The 16,571-nt window shown below is 37.4% G+C and overlaps 1 protein-coding gene across 6 annotated transcripts in view; it reads right to left on the bottom strand.

Annotated features, from left to right (window-relative positions):
* Positions 1–2,804: 2,804 nt before the first annotated feature.
* Positions 2,805–16,571, bottom strand: part of zfyve16 (zinc finger, FYVE domain containing 16) — a 69,179-nt gene continuing 55,412 nt past the window's right edge. For all 6 annotated transcript variants that reach the window (XM_072582161.1, XM_072582175.1, XM_072582184.1 and 3 more), the window contains 4 exons: positions 11,798–11,960; positions 10,992–11,097; positions 7,339–7,515; positions 2,805–5,030 (listed from right to left, as the gene is read on the bottom strand). In XM_072582161.1, coding sequence (XP_072438262.1) covers positions 4,869–5,030; positions 7,339–7,515; positions 10,992–11,097; positions 11,798–11,960 — 608 coding nt within the window. In that variant the 3' untranslated portion in view covers positions 2,805–4,868. The remainder of the gene's footprint in view (positions 5,031–7,338; positions 7,516–10,991; positions 11,098–11,797; positions 11,961–16,571) is intronic.

Here is a 16,571-nt window from a genome sequence, read left to right as displayed (position 1 = left end):
TTGCAGAATGTCAAATATTGTTTAATTGCACTCCCATGAAATATTTCCATGGTGTTATGTCTCTTTGGGCAGCACATTGGAAAGCAAGCAGCGCTATTTCCAGAACCGTAACAAAGGTTAAAATGTTCTAAATATACATAGGATTCTCCAATTTACCTAACTTTCAGACCCAGGTTGACAGTAAGCATGGACCAGGTTTCTGTACTTAAAAACAAGAATGACTAGTTATTACAAATAAATAGATTCTAACTACACAGATATGCAATTATAAACCATTGATATAAAACTACTAGTTAAAATTTTACCCTAGTTATAAACTCACCCTCTATACAAATACAGGAAAAAGTCATGGTGTTTTGAGCGGAGTGAAAGACTTGGAAGAGGTTCTTTCATCTTGGTCCACAGGGTTTACCGGGATAATTCTTGTGGTCAGAAAGCTGCTTCGCGATGTTCCAGATGTGTTCACTTATTTGTAGGAGGCATAGTGACTAGCTTACACTTTTAAATGCTTTTTCTTAGAAATTAAGAGTCACAACTTAGGGGAAATAAACTGGCTAACTTCAGGCTTGAGGTGCTTCTCAGAGTGAAAAAAAGCTAATTCTGTTCAGCAGTCTGATGGTCTTTGCTAAAAACATTCACATCAAGCTGTTCAGCTTCCTGGAAGCCACTCTCAGTCATTTGCAAGCAGAAGGCTGTCACTAATAATTACTTCATAAGACAAACTGCAACTTGTTGCCAGTCAAAGCTCCACTTGTGCACACCCCTTAGCTCCAGCTCATCTGTAAACTGGGCTTCCACTACTGCTGGCACAAGCAGCAGTACAAACAATATTCACAATGTGTGTCATGTTACTTACTTTTAAGTGCAGCAATCTTCCAATAATCCTTGGTTTTAAAAAACAGGATTTTTTTCGCTTTTCAGTTAAAAAAAAAATGAAACGACAAACAAAAAAGTCTTTATAACCAATTTACTTTTTACTACATTATGCACGCTAGAATGGTGTGTGGTTAAGAATCATGTCAATAATGACATCATTTGGTTCGATGTTTTAAAGCTTTTTGCTGTGGCAATAGCAAACAATGGCAAGTCATTAGCTAATGATTTGTTTTTACATGCTGCACTGAATTTGTATTGATCTGCAAACACAAATTTTGCAGCTTCATCGGAGGTAAAATCCCTCTTCTGGTTTAGATTTGTCAATGATACACAAGTTGGTGCAACACAAAGGCTACCTTTTGCCACATATAAGAATAACAGTAGCCATCTTCGAGGTGTTGCTTTTGCGAATGTTGATATTGGACCAACTATAGAAGTGGCCTGTCAAATTGAGCTGAAGATCACATCTTCTCCAGAAACTCTAGTGACAGGAGAAATTGCACTTCCCATCCCTGATTTACTGAAATAAAACAAAACTGCAGATGCGGAGATTGAAAACAAAAACAGAAAGAGCTGGTGAAACTCAGCAGGTCTGATGGCATGTGTGTGAAGAAAGCACTGTTAACTTTTCAAGTCGGATGACTTGATCAGAACTGAACAGCTAGGAAAAGCTAGTATTTATGCAGAAGATGAGATGGTGTGTAGTGCGTGGTGGGGGAAGCAGAGCGAATAGGTGAATAGGTGGAGATGGAACCCCAGAGATATAATAAAAGGGGGTAGGTGAATAAGATGATCATGAATGGCATACGAGGCTTGAAGAAAAAAGGTGCGTAAGTGATAAAGATAGTGAAGCTAGCAGAGAAAGGGAGGTCTGTGCTGAAAGCAAATCTTTAACGTGAACAATAGGCTTGAGAGTGGGTGAAAATAGGTTGGCTGTGCTGAAAGCAACCCATGTCATATCAGAAGTTGCTGTTTCTGATTTCAAACATCTACAGTTCTTTCGGTTCTATGTCATAACAGGACTGTGTGAGAAGGTTGGTATAAAACTTAAATGGATGGAATAAGGCTCTAAAGTTGCAGGATCCCGAGACGAAAATGGTGTTGCTCTTCAAGCTTGCACGGAAACTCACTGGAACACTGCAGTAGGCCTGTGACAGAAATATTGGTGTGGGAACACAGCCGTGTGTTTAAGTGACAGCTGACTGGAAGCTCTGGGTCATTTTTACAGACAGAAAATGTTTTTTTTTGAAGTGGTCACCCAGTCAGCACTTCATATCCTCAAAGTAGAGATCACCATTTCAACGATTACTTTAGACTAGATTGAATGATGTACAGACTTTCAGTTCTTTGAGTCACCAGCCTCAAAATATAAACCTTACTTTCTTCCCACAGATGCTGCCAGACCTACTGAGTTTCACCAACAATTTGTATTTTTGTCAGATTATTTATACATGCAATATTCAAAGGTTTCTAAAAATCCAGATTGATTTGTAAACAGACTAAATTCATTAGCACCAATCTATGCAAAACATGCTCCAGCACAATTCTCCCAAATCATAAATAAAACTGAAAGAACTGCAGATGCTGTAAAGCACAAAACAAAATCAGAAGTTGATGAAAAAGCTCAGCAGGTCTGACAGTGTCTGTGAAAAGAAATCAAAGTTAATCAAAAGGTTCTGAAGAAGAGTCACTGGACCTGAAACCTATCATTACAGAAATTTGAAAGGTGACATCAGGCAATGCCTATTCGAGAACATAAGTATACATACAAAACCAACAAAGCAATGGAATTTAAAAGTCTGATCCCCGAACATTTTACAGCAATTTTCCTCCATGTTTAACGGCTCATGGCTACGTGTACTCATGTAGCTATTTCTCTACTTATTCTCATTTATTTGAATACTGTAAAAGCTGACAATTGAATTAAATCACTTTAATTCTCTCGTGATTTATTTTTCATCATAAATATACATGGATACATATAAATAAAAATATGCAGGCAATGAATGATTTACCATTTTACAAAACATAAATCCATGTGTTTAGAACTCAACAGTCAAGGACACTAATCTGATTTTGTTTATACATTTGAAAATAAAATTACCTGATGCACCTGTCATGTGGAGCACATTTTATTACTTTAATCTTTCAAGCACATGGCATTGAAGAGATTTGAATGGCAAGTGCAGACACACCTTTCCCTGTGTATTGGCAGTTTTAAAAAAAACAAAATATTGTTTGTAAAGATAGGAATTAGTGATTTTACACAGACATTTAACTAGATACAAAACCTACAGTAAGAAATTAGGCAAAGAATATACATTTAAACATTTCTCAGACACTCAAAAGGAGTATAGATTCACAAGTTTCATGGTAGGGAAATTGCACATTTCTACCTTAGCAAAATACAGACTCAAGGATACAGGAACTAATCAAAAAAAGGCGACGTATGCCAGTGTTACTTTAATTAGTTGTTCTTAAACCTCAAACATTAAGCCGATTTAATATCCCATTAATGTTCTCAATTTGATTATATTCTATTTGAAACTAAAGTTACCCTATTTTATAAAACTAATAAAAAAGTAATAAAGATAAGTACGCTTGAAAGGCTTTCTCAATTGATTCAAACATTGCTGAAAATTTAAGCCGCAGTTATAAAGTTACAGCATATTCCCAAACACCAATGTAAATAATTTGTAAACAAATCTATGAAAAAATTCAATCTGTTATAGAAAAGGTTAGGAAATATACATAAAGGTTATGAACATAATTATTTTTGCAAGTTGAAATCCTCACATTGGAATGTCAGATACATGAAATATGCCAAACCAGAATGTGACGTGGTTCAGAATTCCTGTAAAGGCTTACTGGAGGGATCCTACTCCTCAAGTGGGATGGCTGTCTATTTTCAAATCATAAGGAGAATGTTTCTTCACCTAAACTGTTAGACTGGCCCACATTATTTTGTGCTTTACTGGATTGAAGGAGGTTAAACTCTATGTGATTGCCAACATTTTCAGGTGACAACAGGGAACTTGCCTGCATATTTTGCTTTATTCTCACAATGAAAATGCTGTCAACTGTAGCATGGCTTAGCCAGTTCACACATCCAAAGGACAATTGAAACAGGGGGCCTTTTAAAATATGCAACATTTCGAAGATACAAGATATCATGGAAAACGTATGCACGGGTCAGTGTTCCTTACTTCCAGATTTAATATACTTAGCAGCTTTGAAATGTCTTTCAATCACTGACTGTCTTGGGAAATTCTGACGGTTCACATTACGATTCACAAATGTCAACTTAAGAAATAAACTGCTGCTCTTGAGCCTAAATAACTTAAAAAATTTACTTTTAATTGGATGACTTTTAGGAATGATTAAGATGCCAAAGTCAAAGCATGATGATTCAAATTCCATTTATGGCTTCATATACTGCTGCTTAATTACAAAACTGCATAGCTTAATTATTTGTATTTAATTTAAAATTTTCAAAGTATTACTGGACCAGTTTATCAAAACTTATACTTAGCATACCTCCAACAATGACCTGGAACCTGACTGTGTTAAGATGACACATATTAGCCATATTAAATGAAATATGTTCTCATGGACATTGGAAAATTGAATGACTGCCTTCTGTAGTTGAACTGCAGACCAACCACAGACCCAGAGTTGTGGGTGTCATCTATAACCGAACATCACATCTTGAAGTTGTACATAACTAAGCAAGCAGATTTCATGCCTGAGATTCTGAATGTGAATACAAATACATTCTGAATGGGAACTTAACCATTTTGTCACAATGAAACCTCGTCTGCAACCCTGCAACAAAATGTCTATCTTAGCACAGCACCTGTGAGAATAGATTAACTCAAAATAGGGATCACTGAATGCTTTAGTGAAGTCACTGAAGCAGAAGAAAAAACTTGGAAAGCTTCAATCTGTACTGTTACACGTTTGTGGGCCATCAAATCAACACATTTTCCTCCTCACTTAAGGTTTTCCAGAAAGAAGAAAAATAATTCCATCTCTAGGGGACCACTGCTAGCATAAGAGCTCCCACTGTGGATTACTGGGATTAAAGCACTGTCCAAGTCATTCATGTAGTGTTGTGGAAGTTGGCGTCCACTTGATCCTGCTTGATATTCAACCTACAACAGCGAAATATGACATCAGCAAATAACCTAAAATCTGCAGAAACTTTAAGTATAATTTAAAAAATTTCCATAACTGATTTCTTTAGCTACAGTCAGTTCTACTATAACACTAGTTTCTTCAATGTGAATTGGCTATAACATCTCTGAAGAATTTAGACCATTATTTGTAGAACGCAAACTCTCCTTACCTGTATTGGCTACAACGCAATTCCAGTCCCATTAGTTTAAGTTGTGCTGCTATTATGCAATTTAGTTATAACACAGGAACACAACCATCGAGTTACATCAGAACAGACTGTATTATTAGAACATTAGGTTCTGTTCTTAAATATTTCAAAACTTCGATACCAACTAGTTAAAGTTGGACTATGAAAATCAGTTTAATAGAACATCTAAGCCTGTCAGACTTCAGCACTGTAAATTCAGCAATCCAAAACTGCTGCCTGTTTTGAATTTGCATAAGTTCTATTCACCTGTGTTTACTGACTCAATTCAGCAACATCTTCAACTTTAAACTCATGTTTGAGTTCAAATTCCTCACTTGGTTCTATGTCATCATCTCCAGCTCTAACCCTCAGACTGCTCCACTCCTCCAATGCCTGCCATTGGCACCTCCCAGCTTTCTGACCTTGGTGGCTGTGCTTTCAGCAATACAGACTGAAAGTTTCATAATTCCTCTTCCAAAGCTCTCTATCCTGCATTAAGACGATTCTTAAAACCTACTATTCAATGAAAATTTGGTCCATGTCCTCATGTCTCCTTATGTGTCTCGCTGTCAAATTTTATTTGGTAACTTTGCTGTGAAGCACCTTGGATGCCTTAGCATATTAAAAACAACTTGTTCTCGTGGTCAGCAATGACAATGGTGATGGCATTTAATACGGGCAAGCATAAAGTATACAATACAAATAAAATAATTTAAGTTCACGAATGATGTTAAAATAGCCAAGAATCAAATAGGGACAGATATATTGATCCAATAGTGTGACATAAAATTTGTTTAAACGATACAGTGCTCTCAAAATATATTTATAATTCCCTAAAAGACAGATAGAAAATATCAGAGTTCCCTCATGTTACAGTACAATAGCTGACAAGGAATTTTCATTAATCTGTATTAGCTAAGTTGCGACTTTTAAAAACAGAAAATAATTTCTCAGTTTCTCCCAGCCAGTTTCCCTTAATGTATTGAAAACATGTTTTACATTACCACTTCACCTTCTAAATTCTAACGGATGTAAGCTTCATTTGTTTATTCACTCCCTGTACCTTAAACCTTTGAGGCTAGGTCAATATTCACTGAAAGCTGTGACTCTATACAGTAACCTGAACATTCCTATGCAAACTGCACACATTTTGACCCTTCAGTTATAAAAGTGCACAACTTGTTGTTATATTGGTCCAAGTAGCACTGGAGTAAGTCTGACCTTTACTTCCCAAGGCCAAGGTGAGTGGACAATTTTTATGAGTTGGCATTTCATGCAATTTAATTAGATTAGATTAGATTAGATTAGATTAGATTAGATTAGATTAGATTACTTACAGTGTGGAAACAGGCCCTTCGGCCCAACAAGTCCACACCGCCCCGCCGAAGCGTAACCCACCCATACCCCTACATCTACATTTACCCCTTACCTAACACTATGGGCAATTTAGCATGGCCAATTCACCTGGCCTGCACATCTTTGGACTGTGGGAGGAAACCGGAGCACCTGGAGGAAACCCACGCAGACACGGGGAGAACGTGCAAACTCCACACAGTCAGTCGCCTGAGGCGGGAATTGAACCCGGGTCTCAGGCGCTGCGAGGCAGCAGTGCTAACCACTGTGCCACCGTGCCGCCCAATTCTTTCCTGTTTTTGACTCAAATTCTGCTTGATTAAAAGACATTAGTCCAACCTATACAGTGTGACAAGACTCCAATGCTTTAGTATAGGTCATTACTTAAACTTTCAGGTTTAGGAAATCAGAGTTAACGTTTTGGATTGAGTGACCTTTCCTCAGAACTGTTGAGGAAGGGTCATTTGACCTGAAACACTGACTCTGATTTCTCTCCACAGATGGCGCCAGCTCTGCTGATCTTTTCCCACAATTTCTAATTTTGTATTTGAACAGTACATGCTGCAGCAACCAAAAGTGATCAATTCAATTTCTCATACTGAGACAAAAATAATTGTCTGCAGAATAAAACTAAAGTTGCATCATTAACATATGTGCATTCATGAAACCCTATAATGTGAATGGCGAAGAAATTGAAAGTACTTGTTAAAAATACACTTGAGAGATGTTTTTGCCTGCCTTACCTTGTCAGTTTCTAAAGAGACTCTGAGACTCAGCTTGTTTATTCCAATTTCTTTCAATGCTTTTAGGTGTGGGCACAGAGCAGCACAGCAAGCACTGGCAATCTCCTCAGTCAGTTCACTCTGTGCAGCTGGAATGGTAGGACTGAGAGGATCATGATTTCTTTGCAAATAAAATACCTAGAATAACAAAAGTAACAAATTAATTAACTTAATGGTTATACCTTTTATGTGCATCAAAATAAATTCTGTAGATTTTTACATACGTGGCACTCCATTTTATAAAATATACAATACTTGTTGATCCTCCAGACATAGTAGTGAGGTGATTGAAAGACAGTCAGTGAAAGTTTGCAATCCAATGGATTTTAAAGCACTCTCAAACATGGAGGTGTAGTAAACAGTGAGAAAGATAATAAATTATAGACTTCAGCAGGGCACAGACATGCTTTGAGAAGACTTGTAGCACAGGTTGAGGTTCTGGATGTAAGTTTGCTCACTGAACTGGAAGGTTTGGTTTCAGACTTTGCGTCACCATACTCGGTAACATCAGTGAGCCTCTGGTGAAGCATTGGTGTGTTATGTCCCGCTTTCTATTTATGTGTTTGGGTTTCCTCCAGTTGGTGATGCCATTTCCTGTTGTTTTCTCTGTTTGGCCTGTCCCAAGATGTGTGCGTTATCCCAGTTGAATGGTAAGTGAGCCAACCACAAAAAGGCTTACCTACTATCATTAGTATTCTTACATACAGATGAGGCAGGACACCACTTTGACTGGGATAAGCCAAACAGAGATGTGCATGAGAATTCCTAGAAGCATGGCAACTGTTTTAACAAACACATCGACTTGGACCCCATTTACCACCCTCTGAGAAATAGAACAGGAAATGACATCACCAATCCAAGGAGACCTAAATATAAAAAGAAAGCGGGACATAACATCATTCACTGGTGAGCCTCTAGTGAAGCACTGGTGTTACCTAGTATGGTTGAAAATGAACCTTTCAGCTCAGCGAGCAAATTTATGTCTATAGACAGGCTTGAAATATAGATAGAAAAGTAGCACAAAGAAGTTAACACAGAAGTGCAAGGGGATGCATTTTGACAAGAGGGATAGAGGCAATATAGACTTCATGGCAAAGTTCTTAAATGGCTATGTGCAGGAACACAGAAACGGAAGAACCTCGGCATTTAAGTGCACAATCTTTTAGGTTGACAAGACATAAGGAGAGGATTGTTAGCCAGGTATGTGGGATCTTGGGTTGCATAAAGAGTATAAAATCAAGGAGGTTACATTGAACCTTTATAAAATTCTGTAAATTAATTATTTCTAAAGGAAAGTGGATGGATACAATGACTAGATCTACAGGAATAGAGGGAAGAACAGAGCTGACTTGCATTGGGCTGAATACTGGCAATGAACTCATTGGGCTAAATGGCATCTTTCTATACTGTAAAGATTCCATAACTATAACCAGTCAAGACAAAAATAGTTTTACATTGATCTTAATTTGTTACATTGAGCGCTTTAAAGCTGTCAAAAAATGTAATTTAAATAACTTTTTCATCCATTCATTTCAAGACAACTGAGTTGTGTACACTTAAAACATTCATGTTTAAAATGAGGAGCTGCTTACATTGGACAAAATGCAATTACCATTGTCCATTTATATTCATATCAATTCCAGTATCACCAAAGTATTACATCTTCCACTTATTTGGGGAGAATCAGCTAACTGGTTCATAACTTGTTAAGCTGTACCGATTACATAGTGATGTTGATTTAATCATGGCTCAGTGGTTAACACTGTTGCCTGACAGTGGATCCATACCCCTCTCCAGGGCTTGAACACAAAATTCAAGGCTGATATTCCAGCGGGGGAGTTATACTTGATCAGAGCTGGTGTCTTTCAGATGACACATTAAATTGAGGGCTGCTCAGGTGGATGCAAAAGATCCCATGACATTATTTCCAGGAGCAGAAAATTCACTGGTTTCTTGGCCAATATTTATTCCACTCGGCATAACCAAAACAGATGTAATCATTGTCACATTGAGACAGGATACATTCTTGAATAGTACCATGTAAATGCAAATCTCTTTTTTTAAAATTAAACTGCATTTGTGAAATTACCATTTGAGCTTTTAGACTGATTCCACATGGTATGGCTGCAGCTTATATAAAACTGCTGGTCAGATTGCAACTGAGTAAAAAGTCACAACAGAAAGCTAGCTGTGGTAATAGTGCTTAACATTACATATTATGTCAGCATTTGAAAGTAGTGGCCAAAATATATTTGCACAAATGTACTTGTTACAAACAAGAATGCTGAGATAACTGTACTGTTGCAAACTGAAATGCAACTGTACTAAATTTCAAGGTTTTATTATTGATGGATAACTGAGATTAGTGTTTTTTTTAAACTGGATTAGACAACTAAAAAAAAGTTAAACATCTGATGCCAGAACAAAGCACCTTATCATTTCGTTAAACTTTGGGATATTCAGTGCAGAAAGATTCCATTACGATAGACGTTTATTTATAGAAGTTATTAAAGAAAAATAACATCACTAATTATTGCTCACTTTATGTAGTCTTGACACATCCAAGATACATGCAGACATAATGAAGACCTGATAAATTCCGAATTGTTCAACTCAATACATATCTTAAGATTTTTGAAGATTAGATGAATAGGCTTTATTACAAACATTAGGCAGCCATAAAATAATACATTTAAAATTATTAGTTTACCAACAGAAAATACCACTAATTACAGTCTAACATCACTATAAACGTATGCAGGTGGTACAGAATGGAAAAAAAATACAAATAGGGTACGATATTGAATAAACGTCAAAATACAGGGATTCAGGAGGTTCACATTAAAGTTTGATGCTCAACAGCTGAGACCTTGAAGACTTCCTGTGGAAAAACTGCTTGCATAAAAATGGAAGGTAGATACTTTCCATCAAAGGAAACTACAGGATGCAAAAGCTCGCTTGTATAGTGGAAAAATAAAAAGCATTATGTAAATATGAAAAGTTAGAAACAGCTATTTTATCTGTTCATCATTGGTCAAGAAGGGCATGCTCATGACGTGTTCACCATTTTAGTGAAAAGAATTGGGAACAGGGACAAGTTAAATGCCATGAGAGGCTCTGACTTTGTCTCCAGGCAGTGGAGAAATCTAGAAAACAAGACAAAGCAGAAAGGACAACAGAAAGCAAGACAGAAAAACAGAAGAGGAGTTCCAAGACCAACACTTTCATGGAGAGTCATTGTGCACCCCTATCAAGTATGAAAATGGGAAAGACATTACCTACAATGGATTGTACAACACTAGCTAAATTTATCACAACAGTTCATCTGAGGATTTAAACTTGTCCTGACTTTATTTCATGAATCTAGTCTCACAATAACTTTGTGCCAGTCCATTTCCATAATGAGTTAAAAAAAACTTTAAACCAGCACACAATGCAATCAAAACTCAGATACATGATCACCTATCTTAGAAAAAAGTTAAATGTCTGCTTAAAACACTGCCAAAGCAATTATTAATGTGATAAATGCAAAAGGATTAGAATACACAAAAACTGTCCAATCATACATTTTCAAGGTTTCTTTCCATGTAGTTCTAAACAAAATAGCCACTGACCTCTGTACACTTTACAGTAATTCCATCTGCTTCAAATACATTTTCTTGGAGCATTTTGATGCTTGGAATGTCTTCCATGGATCGTCTATCAATGGGACTTAAAACACTAGAGGTAGAATTTTAACATAATTACTTTAAAGTTTACAAGTATGATGAAAAACATACTTCAAGATTCATATCACAAAAATCTCTATGCAGTCTTCAATTACGTATTATCACCAAACTGAAAAACCTGACTTCAGTGTGAATACACCATTATGGGAAGTGCTGAACAGAGATCAATAGCCTAATTACACATTATTCCAAGATAATCAGACTATAAAATGCTTTATCAATTCCCACTGTTAAAGGCTGCTTCCATATTTTAGAACAGTCAAGAATATGGTGCTGACAAAGCACAGCCAGTCAGACAGCATCCGAGGAGCAAGAGAATCAATGTTTCAGGCATAAACCCTTCATCAGCAGAGCGTGTACAAATACAGAGGTCCACTGCAGGTCTGGGAAAGTGTGTCTCTGAGCTAGGGCAGGACTGACTGATAACAAGAAGCGGAGGATCTGGAAAGAGAATCGTTGAAGGTTTCAGATCTGTAGTGTGTACATTCTACATCCTCAGAAGGATACATGCTCGAACATCAACGCTCCTGCTCCTCAGATGCTGCCTGACTGGCTGTGCTTTGCCAGCACCACACGCTCGACTCTGATCTCCAGCACCTGCAGTCCTCACGTTCCCCATATTTTAGAAGAGCACTATTATGTGAATGAAGGACACCATAAATTGGCTAACAAAATATTACTAAGAATCATACCCTTTATTTACAGGTTCATCACCATCCATCCATTGAATATTTACGAATTCTTTTCTGTCATCTGGGTCCAATTTCCCACAAATGATTTTAAAGTTTCTTTTTTCCCTCAGAGCTCGTCTTAAACCCTCCATGGTTTCTGGAGTAATGTGTACCATAAGTCCATCTGAAATCAGAATCAATTTATTTAAGGAAATGTTTTTAAAAAGAATTTATGTATATATCAGGAAACAAAAATCAGACTCTTAAATATGATGTAATACAACAAGAGCATTTTTTTAAAAAAAAGCAGTGGAGTACCTTTCCACAGAAATAAGTGACCAAATCATCAAAACTTTGAATAATTTTGATTTGCTGGAAAATCAAAATAATACCACCATAGACAGATGATTGTATTAAGAATGTTTAGTATATATTTGTTTCTAAAGAGGGAAATAAGATCTTAACAACTTAAATTTTGCATAATATTGGGAAGAACTTACCTCAAAATACTTCTCACAAAAACAATCAGGATTTACTGGCATTCAATTGCTCATCAGCAACACAAAGTTACACAGTTAGAAAGTAATAATCTTTTGCCAAACTCTGTGGGTTTCGACTTCACCTTCAAATGTTTTTTTTGAATAAATAGTTTCATGCTGTATGTAAAAACTGAGATGCTCCAACACTAGTAATGTGGAAAATTGCACAACTATGCACTGTGCTCAAAAGTAGAACAAATCTAACCTGGTCAACTAGTGCCCTATCAGTCTACTCACAATCTTCAAACAAGTGATGGGCTGTAATAGATAGTACTATCAAGCTGCACAAAGGAATAACCCGGTCACTAATGCTCAGTTTGGGTTCTGCGTGGGCCACTTGGTTCCTGACCTCAGCACAGACTAAGTTGAACCATGGTCAAAAGAGCTGAATTCCAGAAATGAGAACTATACGGCTGCCTCAATGTCAAAGCTGCATTTGACGGAGTTTGCATTAAGGATTCCTAACAGAACTAGAATCATTGGAAAAAGGGGAAACTCTCCACTGGCTAAAGTCATCCCATGTAAAGATGGTTATGGGTGTAGGAGATCATGGAGTCTGACATCTCTGTTTGGGTTTCTCAGAGTATTATAGAAGGTCCAAGGGGCTTAGTTCTGAAGATCATAAATGTGTATGGTTTACTGATGATTGCACAATGTTTAGCACCATTCACAAGACCTCAGATATTGATATACAGCAAGACATGGACAACATCCACACTTGGGCTGATAAATAGTGTGAATATTACTTGCCAGTTAAGTGCTGAAAACATGACCACAACCAGGAGTGGGGAAAAGCAAATTCTAACCAGCTTCAATATTTAATGGCATAACCATCAATGAATCCCCCCACTATCAAGTTTCTGGGGATTACCATTGGTGGACCACTATACAAATACTGTATGTACAGGATGGGGTCAGAATCTAGAAATTTTGTGGGATGCAAGTTACCTCTTGTCTTCCCAATGCCCACCATTTACAGGGCAAAAGTCAAGAGAGTGATACACTCAACTTGCCTAGATAAGAGTACTCAACAAAACTCAGGAAGCGAGACAAAAACACAAGAACAAAGTAGCCTAAACGATTTACTTTCAATATTCAATCCCTTTACCACTGACACAGAGGCAGCTGTCTATACCATTTACAAATGCACTGTGTTAAACCATCAAGACTACTCCAACAGCAGCTTCCAAACCTGTGGCCCTGACCACTTTTAGTAGGACAAGGGCAGCAAATCTGTGTGAAACTACCTTTTCCAAGCTCCCCTCCAAGCCACACACCATACTGACTTGGAATTACATCAGTGTTGTTGGATTAAAATCCCTTTCTAGCAGCACCATGGATGTCCCTATTCCTCAAGCTCGGCAGTGGTTCAACATATCAGTTCACCATCACCTTCTTCAGAGCATTTATACATTTGCAAAGATTGCTGGCCTACTCCGTAATGCTCACAACACATGATCAAATAACAATAAAACATAGAAAATTTAAGTTAGGTGGAAATCCAGATATCAAGCATAAAATATAGATCTCTGATAATTACATGTATACGTCAATGGATTTTAACCCAGCAATGAAACAGCAACAATACAGTTCCAAGTCAGGATGGTGATTGGCTTGGAAAGGAGCTTGGAGGTGATAGCATTAAAATTAATGGGTATTTCTTAGTTTAATCACATATTTAAACTACTAAACTACAGAATTAAAACTAACATCCTTGGGCTTTCACTTTTACAAGTTACGAAAAAATAATGAGATTTACAGATTCTTTTATTCAATGTTTGATGTACTGAATCTATTTGGTTTTTTTTAGAAAAGTGAATAATTTCTGTTACGTAAAATCTTAAAATATATAGTAATTGAAGTTTTTTTTGGAGAGAGGAGGAAGAGAAAGATATAATAAAAGAAAGAACAGGAGTAGGTCTGAGCACAAGAGATTATTTCAAAATTCTAATTATCAACCTTACTGCCAATTTCTTGTTATGCTGGGATCCAAAAATTAAACCCCACAGTATCTGAAGTATAATTAGAATGCTTGCATTAATAATATAAGATGATGTCACATTAACATTGGAAGTCACATGCAACAGAAATGCTGAGAAAGAGAATGGAATAACTATACCAGAGTCATAGATCAGAGACTCATGTCACGTATAACAGTATGGAGAGAAAGAAAACTTTGTTGCAACTCCAGAGAGTCAAACAATAGTCACTTTTAGGTAAGGCATAGATAGTGATGCAGCGCACTCAAGAGTTGGGTCAGTATAGTGCAAGATAACAGACTTTAAATAGTGCAGGTCCACATCTCAATACCCAAACTTCATAGATGATCAGTCTTTATGGATACTGATGATTTAGGATTGTTTCAATGATGACATAGAACATAGAAAAGTACAGCACAGAACTTAGGCCCACAACATTGTGCCGAGACTTATTCCTAACATAAAATATAGTAACTTAACTAACGCACCCCTCAACTCACTGCTGTCCATGTGCATGTCCAACAGTCGTTTAAAACATCCCCAATGACTTCGCTTCCACCACCTCAGCTCGCAACACATTCCATGCATTCATAACTCTCTGCGTAAAGAACCTACCTCTGACGTCTCCTTTATACCTTCCTCCTAAAATCTTCAAACTATGACTTCTCACACCAGTCAATCCTGCCCTGGGGAAAAGTCTCTGGCTATCGACGATCTATTCCTCTCATTATTTTGTACACCTCGATCAAGTCTGCTCTCTTCCTCTTTCTCTCCAGAGAGAACAGTCTGAGCCTATTCAACCTTTCTTTATAAGGCAAGCCCTCCAGTCCAGGCAGCATCCTGGTAAACCTTCTCTGCTCCCTCTCCAAAGCCTCTGTATCTTTCCTATAGTAAGGCGACCGGAATTGGACAAAATTCACCAGGGTCTCACCAGGGACTTGTAGAGCTGCAGCAAAACCTCGCGGCTCTTAAACACGATACCCCTGTTAATGAAAGCCAAAATACCATATGCCTTCTTAACAATCCTATCCACTTGGGTAGCAACTTTGAGGGATCTATGTACTTGCACACCCAGATCCCTCCGTTCCTCCACACTGCCAAGAATCCTATCTTTAATCCTATATTCAGCATTTGAGTTCGACCTTCCAAAATGCATCACTTCGCATTTATCCAGGTTGAACTCCATCTGCCATTTCTCAGCCCAGCTCTGCATCCAGTCTGTGCCCTTCCAATCCTCTAGTACGACTCCCATGGAGAGTGAGGAGGCAAAGATCCTCGCCAGCAGCTTAGCAACCTCCTTTCTCGCTTCCCGGAGCAGCCTAGGATAAATCTGGTCTAGCCCTGGGGACTTATCAATCTTAATGTTTTCCAAAATTTCTAGCACATCATCTTCATCAATCTTGATCCTGTCAAGACTGTATCCCAGCTCCTCTAAGTTTTCATTTACAAGTTCCCTTTCCTTGGACATAAATAAATAATATAGATTAAAGCATGAATAAAAACAAAATTAACTTAATTGCCATTAAATTGGTGAGTCACTGATTATGTTTGTTGTTCATGACAATATGCAGTTTCATTGTTATTTAAATCAAACAAATTTCCAAAATGCTTAAGAATCAGTCTAAATTCAGGTCAAACTAAACAACAATACAAGCAAAAGAACCATGACATCAGTGAAAGGCTAACATTCTAAACATTCTAGGGATTGGTGTTTCTAGACTGTGTTTGGAGAATTTGCTACAATGATATGTAAAGGACAACAAGAAAGAAGGCACTGTTAGACCCGATTCTTGAAAATGAGGTGTATCAAGTAGATCAAGTGAAATGGGAGAATAATGGAGGTCAGTGATCATTGTATCATAAAGTTTAGGATGTTACTTGACAATGATTGTGGGCAAACCAGAGTCGGAAAAAAAAAATCAACTGGCAGAGAGCAGACTTCAAAAGGAAAGAAAACAACTGGGCCACGCGGAGCACAAGTTGGCAGTAGGAACAGCAACTGCAAAACAGGCTAACTTCAATGAGACGGTGGAATGGGCACAGTAAAGGCATATTACCTCAAAAGGGAAAGGTAAGTCAAACAAATCTCCAATTTCCTTGATGACAAAGGATTTATAAACTAAATTAATGAAGAAAACACGTATAATAGGTCTTGGGTAGTAAAAACAAGAATGAAAAAATAGAAAATAGGAAGTCATTTGGCCCATCGAGCTAACCTCACATGACTGTGGGTGGTCTCAAAGCCTTACTCCCATTCTCTCTTCTCGACACCTGCAG

Source organism: Chiloscyllium punctatum, chromosome 2 (assembly GCF_047496795.1).
Source record: "Chiloscyllium punctatum isolate Juve2018m chromosome 2, sChiPun1.3, whole genome shotgun sequence".
NCBI lineage: Eukaryota > Metazoa > Chordata > Chondrichthyes > Orectolobiformes > Hemiscylliidae > Chiloscyllium > Chiloscyllium punctatum.
The sequence above is the reverse complement of the archived record's forward strand: the minus strand, read 5'-3'. Positions and strand labels throughout refer to the sequence as shown.